The sequence below is a fragment of the Camponotus vicinus genome, unplaced genomic scaffold (assembly GCF_025532165.1).
Source record: "Camponotus vicinus isolate PSW18456_S1 unplaced genomic scaffold, iyCamVici1.0 SCAF_7, whole genome shotgun sequence".
In the NCBI taxonomy this organism is placed as follows: Eukaryota; Metazoa; Arthropoda; class Insecta; order Hymenoptera; family Formicidae; genus Camponotus; species Camponotus vicinus.
In genome coordinates, this window is record NW_028141979.1 from 3,047,190 (window position 1) to 3,057,024 (window position 9,835).

The following is a 9,835-nucleotide window of genomic DNA, read 5'->3' on the forward strand; positions in this document are numbered from 1 at the left end:
ACACTTTTTACAATTATCTTTATTTAACACATGTTTTATTTTCTAAAATTATTTATTAATTTTTAGATATATTAAGATTAATAGTCATTAATAACTAAATGAAAAGATATACATAGATTCAACAAGAAGATAATAATATATAGATTATATATATATATATATATATATATATATATAAAATCTTGATATATTTAAAAATAAATTAAGCTAAAGGAAAGATAATAAAACAAGTGTATGTAAAAATTATTGTAAACGGCTAGAGGTATTTTGTTTGATGTAAAGCTTAGGTGGAGGCGCCGGTGCTGAATTGGCAGCCAACAGCCTCACGTTTCCAAAAATTACATACTGGGTATGTCTTGATGGCCATACCCCGCCATGCCGACATTAAACCGACATGACGCGCTATTGAAGTAGCGAGCACCCTTTTTAAGCCAACTGCTTCATCTTGCGGCCTTATAAACTCATCGTGTCGGAAAATAGATGCGAGATAAGTGTAGCTCGCTCGGCCATCTATTGCGCATTTGAGATACTAATATCTGTCAGACTCTTTGATGACTCACTTCTCTTTTGAATTCAAATCCGCGATATTGGCTGCGGTCAAAGAGACGCTGAGGATGCTTTGAAGTGTTTGATTGACCAATCAGGTTAAAGAAATCTTTACTCCTTTTACCCTGATTGGTCAATCAAACGCTTCAAAACATCTTCAGCGTCCGCTTGACCGCAGCCATTATCATTAATTTATTCTAAGAAAACATGTATTGTTTGCAAACAGTATTGACAATATAGTTCAAATAAGTCACAAAAAGACATAAAATGATCAAGACATATAAAATTTAAATATTTATAAAATAAATATATGGAACAGAATTATATTAATAGTTATTATATTCTGTGTTGTATTTTTTTACTATGATTATATTTATTTTTTAAATATATATTTTTCATTTATAAGAAAAATTAAACACATAATATTTCGCATATTGTACAAACTTATATATACAAGCTTATTTTAATATGCAAGAAGTAAAACGATTAAATTATATATTTCAATCTACATTGCGTAATATATTGTAATGACAAACCAAAAGCTTTAATTATTCGACTACATTTTATCATATTAAATGTATCAAAGCAACAAAATCCGACAATAAGCTGATTAATTGATTCAATGAAGAATTTCATTATAAAGCAATGCATTAACTAGATGAAGTTAACCGTGCATTTATTATGAAATAAACATTGTGGAACTTGTTCAAAAGTAATCTTCAGTAAAGTAGTATACTTCAGTAAAGTAGTATAATTCGAGAATAGTAATCAACTTAACTGTACCTGAACGAAAAGTATTTTTATTACATGACTGATTTATTGATGTTGCGTGCCGATGGGGGAGTTCGCCGCATAAATCCACATATATATGTCATATATGAACGGGTAATTTTGCATTGAATCGTATAGCTGCACGTTCAGTCGAATGTAATGTTGTTTATCCGAACTCAATTAACTGAACCGACGTGATTTTAAGCAAAGTTCTCTAAATGTGTTAATTTATATTATTACTGTATTCTTGTGTCAATATATACTATTTATTTTATTATATACTGTTTATATTTTATTCTAATACATATACTATTTAGTTTATTCTTTTTTATATTTTATCTATTTGTTTTTTACTTTTTTTTAATTATTATATTATGTCCCATGGCATTTTATGATAGTGCTTTTTCTTAGATAGGGATATTTCCTTTTTCCTCTCGTGGGACTGCGGTTGAATTTTATATCGCATCTAGATACGCGCAAAGGTTAAAATTATACATGCAACAAACGTAATTCGACCTTCATCCCATAACATTGTTAAAGGGTTAGGTTACGATGTAAACGAGATGCGAAGGTATATATTAGAAACGAATTTAGGGCTAAATGCCAAAATATTCTCAACGTAAAAATGAATTTTAGGAAGTCGTAACTCACTTCTAACATGCACAGTATCCCGTACGTATATGTATACTAGTGCATACTAAAAACGTATACATTTATGCAGATGGACTTTTATATTTATTAAACATAAACAATATTTTTAGTGTCAAAATATGATTATAGAACTGTGAAAAAATGTGAAAAGCCTTACATGTAATATAAAAAAAGCCTTATACACTACTTACTTTGTTTAATTATGGAAAAATTTGATACATCTCTATGTAACAAACATTGCATGTTAATATGTAGTTGTATATTTTTTTAATTTTTGAATTGAAGATTTGATTTTTATTATTATCCGAGATAGCCATAGCGATCGATGTCAAAGTAAAATAGAAGGCGAAGGCGGAAACTAGTTTTATAAAATGTATTTCACTTGTGACTTCCTCCCCAATGATTCCGAGAAGGCCAAGACGCGTTTAAGAATACCACAGCATCTCCTAAAACTTGTGGGAAATGGGATATACGTGATGCTGCCTTCGCGAATGTCGAATTTCAATTTTTGTCACGATGTCAAATATCACATCGTATATATCGCGAATCAGATCCAGTCTCTATGAAATTCGCGGATATAATGCGTTTTGGGATATTAAATCGAGAAATATATAGACGAAGATTAAATTGTAAAAATTTTTTTCTACGTTTTACTTTTTGAATACGTAAAAGTCGCCGAAGCTCACGACTCGTGTTCCTCATTTTGATTTTTATCATTCTTATTCTAAAGAATTCCCATATGCATGTATGTTAGAGCATTCGTTTATCGTCATTCGCATCGAGAAGTTTTCGAATAAAACTTGAGAAGGCTTGGTGATATCATTTCTTTTCAAGATAAAAGAGCAAGATAGTCTTTGTATTATATGTTAAAAATTATTATAATATATAGTACAGCATATATAAATTATTTAAATCGTGATATGGAATAAAATTTCACAATTAATTAAAAATTTGCACATCAGAAATAATTAAAATTATCCGTTTATATAATAATTTAATATAATATTAGTATTAATAAAAATAACAATAAAATAATAAATAACATATAAATTCATGTATGATATTACTTTTAATATCTTGCGATTGTCGAATTTTGTAGAAACGATATTTAATTAATATTTGTTTGGACGAAGCACACCAATCTCATTTTTATCCAAGCAAGAGTCCAAGTAGATTGTAAGTGGAGTTAGGTCCAAGTAAATTGATCTATTGCCGAATCTCTATTTATCAATTGCAAAAGGCAATTCGGAAAAAAAACAATTTGTAAACTAAGCACCTTTCCAATTTTCTTCGTAAAGATATATTAGAATTTGACGAGTTTGGCCAAGTTAATTTAAGAAAAGCTAGAAGACATTAGTTGGTACAAGACTGTTTAAATTGTTAAATAAGAGAATTTAATGGATCACGAGGTTTGGTCTTTTTGAAAAGTTTTGATTTTTTATTGCAAAATTAAATTAGTTTAATCAAAATTAGAGATAATCTAATATATCATTACGATAAGATACACAAATAAAGTTAAAGATACAAATATTAAATTCCGCTGTCGGAATAAAAACAACATATATCTTTTTTGCTGCGATCCGATTGAATTCTAAGCAAATATTCGGAAGATAGAAACGGAAGTGTTGCGAATAATTCTTACAAAGATAAATGCTTACCTGGAGATAAGGCACGGCCTTGCAGAGTTTCAATCCGAGAAACCAAGTCTCCGTGACATCCCATAAAACCGATGGCGGTAGACAGATGAGCAGGACGAGGAGATCGGCCACCGCCAAGTTGACAATGAAATAATTAGTTACCGTTCGCATCGAGTGATTTCGATAGACGGCCATGCAGACGAGCGCGTTGCCAATCAGACCAACCACAAAAACGACACTGTGCATAGCGATCAGCACCCAATCGGTGAATTTGGGGAATATATGTTGTACCATCAATCCGATATAATCCTCATCCGGGATACAGTAGTCGTTCGTGCAATTCGTTGCATTGACGTACTCGAGATCTTCGTCGTTGTCCGTGAACGAGTAGTAATCGACCCCATTGTCGAGCGCGTCGCTCATCGACATTAACCAAGGGACGATGATCGAGACAGCGACATTCATGTTTTAAAGTTTTACTGCATCTTTGACGCGATATATCGAGAATGCCGCAAATCACGTGAAATTATATGCCGCGTAAATGATTTAATTAGTCGCGATTTGTTTCTAATATTGACATTCTGTCGCGTTGTATAATAGGTATTCATCGATCGATGGAATTTGAGCAGATAAATCACGTACGTATAGATAAATCACTCGTTTAATCGAATGTTTACTTGAGTTATGTTCGCGCATTCGTAGAAAAAATGACACAAATGTCACTTCACAGACGTCGACGTACAGCGGAGGATTTAGTTGAACGAATTACATGTAGTCGAATAAATCATACAAATATAAGTTATTCGTAAAGCTCTTTGATGCCTGGCGTTTCCAACAGCACGCTTTTAAAGTTTATGGCTCTCCTTTTTCTCTTCTTTCTACGACCATGACCGTACTTGGGTGCAATGCGGGTCAACGCAGAATTTCTTTGAAGCAAGAATTATGGATTCTTCCGCTTTTCAATACGCGATTGTAATCAGTTTCTCATATCTGTGCACAGAATAGAACGTGATCTCGGAGAAGTATTCATTCATCTCTTGTGCGCTACCCGCACATCAGATATAATATTCTCATACTATGCACTTAAACTCTGCAACTTTGATGTAATTCCAAGTCCGTTTCTACTATCACTATATAAGTCAGTAGTACCGAATTCCAGGAAATGCTCATTCCAAGCTTTGAATAGCTCAAAATCGTAAATGCCAAATCCACCTTTTCTTCGTACAATCCTCGTCTACAATAGCTAGATACTGTGTGTGTAAAATATATTGTTAAATTAAATTTAAAACAATTAAATTAAATTTATATAAGATGAAGCACGTGTGAAATGTGACGAGATATTAAAAAGAAAAAAATGTTAGATAAAATTGCAGTATGAATCATACATACATACGTATATACATGTATCTTTTAGGTGTATAATTCTTTTTCTTCTAGTAAAACCGCCAAAGGAAATGACTCTAAAATATTTCAATTTTTTGCACTAAAAATAAAATGTCTTTTTATAACATTAATATCTTTAAAATTATTTAGTTGTTTTATGCGTTTCTACATTTAAATTTACATGCTGCTTCTACATTTAAATTTACATGCAGCTTATTTATTTAAACGGATGCAATTAATAAAGGGGGTTGAAATTTTACAAATGATGGAAGGAGAAATGAGAGCGAACATTCGGCCAATTAAGTCGATTTGTATTTATGCGAGAAACAACGAATAAAACGATTGATTTAAGGCAAGAGAACGAAGCAATCGCGGTCGCACGCAAAGTTACAAATGTTAGAAATAAATCAGTGTCCTTAGAAAGTCTTTAGAATCGGAAAACGAATACGTGTCATTGTCCCATGTAAAATATGGAGTCAATTTTTATCTACAAATGTCAAAGAGTAACATTCGTCACATAGCTTTTCAAATCTCGGAATTTCTAATATTCTTAGTGATTAATTTGCAAATTAAATTGATTTATTTGATTTAGAATCACAAATAGCATATGTGTATTGGCAAAAAAATTAAACATTTTTATATAGGCAAATAAAGAACAATGTTGTAATTAAGTTTCTCGTAAATGCATTCATTGATTAAAGCCATTCATTGATTCATATTGCGACTGTTGAATCTGAGTGATCTCGTAATTGCAGATTATTTTTATCTAAAAGCTCAATATTCAGCGATACGATAAAGTAGGTCGACGTAGTATTTATGCCGGACATATTGAATTATGCTGTTAATGACACAGGATGAAGTACACCCGGTCAATTCTTGCAAATTACGAGTTTCCATCAACAACGCCGCTTTAATTCAATAAAGTAGACTTATCGTAAAATGTAGATATAGAAAATGAGATGTAGAGATGTAAGACATAATCCTAAGAAAAGATTACATCCCCAGATAATTGTAAATTATTAGTGGCAGTTATTACGTGTTCTCATTCTATGTCTTCAAATGATTTATTGAGCAAAGTTTGTATCGCCTTCTCTATCGAACTATTTTATCGAATCGAAATGGTTGATGAAAAATTAGTTGTGTGATGGTAAAAATCGTACGCGTATTGTTCCACTTTTCTGGGTCAAAACTTATATAAGTCGCAATTCATTTATTTATACGAATATAATTCAATATGTTAGATATCGCCCATTTATATAAAATATAAATCCCGCTTTGAATTTAATGATAAGAATAGTATTCCATAACTTATTTTCAAATTCAATTTACGGAAAATATTTCATTTCTAATATCTTGTGGAATGAAAAATTATTAACATACACATTGATATTTTTATTAATCGACTGTCAATATTACAAACAGTGCATAAAGCTGAAGATTAATAAGCTTCTTTAACTCTAGTTATTTACATTTTTTTCAAACTTGAATTTCAAATATGAATTTATTTATTTATTTATGTTCGCGAAAAAGTATTGCAAAATATCACAATTATTAATCCAAATTAATTTATGTAGATTTTACATATTTCTTAGAATTTAATATTTAAAATTTCTATCTTTATCTCTCTTTCTGCGTTAGAATAATAATTTTATTTTTGCAATTTTAATCATCAGTGGAGAGAGCAAGATACAACTATTATTTTTATCAAAAACTTCTTGTCACTTTTTTTCTTTCTAAAACTAGAAAGCGCTAAGCAATAAACAAAGTGCTAATGTCCCGTTAAAGTTCTTTTTCCTTTTTTATCGCGTCGAGCATCCTCACATGATACGAGGAACGAGACGTTTACTAAAACTTTCATTGTCCCGTTGAGAATAATCGAAAGAACGATCTCCTACTTTATATATAAATTAAATTTGTGGTCTTATTTTAATTCGTAAATTCAACAAAGATTCTAATGTAACTCTCATATTTATAAAAATATTTTAATATTAATTCTCGTTCTTTGCGAATACGAAACAATGCAATTAACGCATGCAATTAACTATGCAAACAGAAAGATACGCCTCTCAAGTACAGGAAATTACAGGAAATTGAGTCGCCGAGATGTCTATGAGACACTATTTCCGCACTCCTTTGTACCTGCCAAAAATTAATTTAACTTTGAGTATGTGTATACATGGCAGGATTTATGCGTTATTGACGATTGGAAAGAAGATAATTATACGTAAAAAAATAAATAAACTATTCCTTCTAGATTTGTCGTCTGTAAAATTGAATTTTTATTTTCTACTTTAATCAGATTAAATTGCTTTGCATCTTTTGCCATTTAATAAATTTCTTCTTTTTGTATGCGCGATGTTTCATTCATATCATACCTGACTAGAGAGTAGTCTGTATAGTACCCAGCAAACACCAAATAACAGTTATATAACTGTTAGTTATAATTTTCCACTCAACAAAAAACATGTTATGTAACAGTTATATAACATATAACTGTTACATAACATGTTATATAACAGTTACATAACATGTAACAGTTATATTGTTGAGTGGAAAATTACAACTAACAGTTATATTGTTGAGTGGTAAATTACAACTAACAGTTATATAGATGTTACTTAGTGTTTGCTGGGTAGAGAACAAGCGTGAGGTACCTGAATGTATAGGAAGCCAAGTAAATATATTCCCGCATTCAAATACGAATGGAAATACGTCGTGGACTTTTAGTACCGAGTCTCGTCATAAAGTTTTCTACGCTGATTTATCGCTGCATAAATGCTTCGTTCGTTGCGATCACGTATCGAGATCGTTACCTGACATCGGCCAATTGCCAAAAACAACTAGTTAAATCCAATCAAAAATTAGCCGCAATATTCATTATTTCAAATTCCTCTTTCTCTTTTTTTGTCTCTTGTTGAAAGATATAAATGTATATACACGATAATACTTTAAAGATACCCGCAAAAGCACAATCACGTTTAGCTTGTTATGCGATGAAAAATCGCGTGACTGTTCTCGTATGATACGTTTGTAACAGTAATCCTTCTTTCTTAAGTGAAAATTTCCGTTATACTCTACAAGATTAAATTCTTATTTCTTATATACGTAGGTATTTATAATTAAATATGCAGAATTATATTAAAAATATTTTTGGCATTCTCAACACGTTATAACATAGATAAGATTATAAAAAATATAAAAAAAACAGAGTTTAAAATATAAAAAATAAACTGAGTTGTACAATTATCTATAAACATATATAGCAACAAATACTTATTTTCTTAACACAAATGAGATTATAATTTAATATTTAAAATATATTAAATGTTATTTTTAATTATTTGAGATTGAGAAATATATAAATAAAAAATATTTATTTTACAATAAAAAAATCTAACATTACTTATTACAATCTAAATGAATTTTTACATTTTATTATACATTTAGCTACTTGTGTCAATAAATAACACTTTTACATAGTAGTATACAAAATAGTAGTATAAAAGTAGTATAAAAAAATAGTAGTAAAAAAATAGTAATATAAAAAATCATATAAAGTACCAGAATAAACTTAATATTGCATATATAAATTCTAGAATGATATAAATAATGATATGATTAAAAGAAATAAATCAGGAAAATAAGAGCTGTTGCACAATATCAATAATACTGTGTGTATATTGGCTCTTGTTTTCCTAGTTTACTTTCTTTAATTGTATTTGTATAGAAGAGCTTTTATTTATATACAAATAATGATTTTCCATTGATATTTGATTAATACTTTTAAATTTTACAATGTAGTCAATGTTTTTCAAAGCCAATTCGTTAATTTCTCATAAATAGATAATTTTTGGAAAAACATTAAAAATTCTAATACGCTAAAATTATTACCTGTACATTCATCGAAAAATTTGCCAGCATAATTCTATCGAGCGAAAAATCAAAGATATTTTTATTCAGATAATTTTAGATTAAATATTTTTGCGGAGACAAAGTTTGCACGACTTCACAAAGTTTTAACTTGATTCGTGCTTTCGCGGAACACTTTCGCGAGGCGAAAAATGAAATCGGACCATCGCGATGATTTCTCAGGATTATTAAATCGATGGAATTCAACGGAGGAAATTCAGAAAGGTAAATTCACCCCGTTGGAGCAGCGCCGAGAGCTCCTTCGATGCGAAAGGATGCGAACGCGCCGGCGGACACTGCGAAACTGAGGTGCGCTATTAAGGGACGCCGAGAGGTGTAAACGCCGATCACGCTGCGCCGTAAGCTAACAATTGCTCAATCTTTAAAATTTTTTGTTTTCAATAGTTTCTAAATTATACGGTCCTGAAAAATAAAATCATTTGAAAAACGTAAGCTTTTTCCGCAAAATTATATTTCTTGAGTAATTTCGAAAACATTAATCTGCGCGATAAAGTGCGCTATTAAAAAGTCATTAAATCTACAGCAATTTTATTCTTGTCATCATATTTTATAAAAGAGGATTTTATTATTGGCTCATTTTGTGGACTTATGATTTACGATATTTTTTGTTATTTTAATAATGACAGACAGTAATGTTAAAATAAATTGATTCGAAAATATTGAAATATTAATCCTTTGATTAATATTATAAATTGAATTAAATACTTAGGAATTACGTTTATAAAAATCTATTCGTTAATTATTGAACTCGGATGTTAATTATAAGAAAGACTTTCACTGTACTTGTACCTATTTGATAAGTGATTCAGGCATTTGAATAAGTGATTCTTGAATTGTTTTGACAAGCATAAGCATAAAATATGGACGCAATCTCTAGAAAATTGTTCCCATTGCATACATATTCTTAGCATATTCTA

At 30.1% G+C, this 9,835-nt stretch overlaps 1 protein-coding gene and 1 non-coding gene across 7 annotated transcripts in view; both read right to left on the reverse strand.

Moving 5' to 3' along the window:
- The window catches only part of LOC145974076 (orexin receptor type 2), a 35,678-nt gene extending 26,491 nt beyond the window's left edge, over positions 1 to 9,187 (reverse strand). For 3 of the 6 annotated variants that reach the window (XR_014439621.1, XM_083103833.1, XM_083103829.1), the window contains exons 1-2: positions 8,880 to 9,187; positions 3,627 to 4,855 (exon numbers count right to left, since the gene is read on the reverse strand). Coding sequence is in view for 5 of the 6 variants with exons in the window: in XM_083103833.1 (XP_082959959.1) it covers positions 3,627 to 4,070 (444 nt within the window). In the remaining variant the exon portion in view is untranslated. Of the gene's footprint in view, positions 1 to 3,626; positions 4,856 to 7,642; positions 8,043 to 8,879 lie in introns of those variants that run through there. The other 3 variants (XM_083103831.1, XM_083103830.1, XM_083103832.1) reach the window with 3 other exon arrangements.
- Positions 290 to 428, reverse strand: LOC145975258 (U11 spliceosomal RNA). The gene has a single exon (XR_014439931.1). It is a non-coding gene; the product is annotated as a U11 spliceosomal RNA (small nuclear RNA).
- Positions 9,188 to 9,835: the final 648 nt, after the last annotated feature.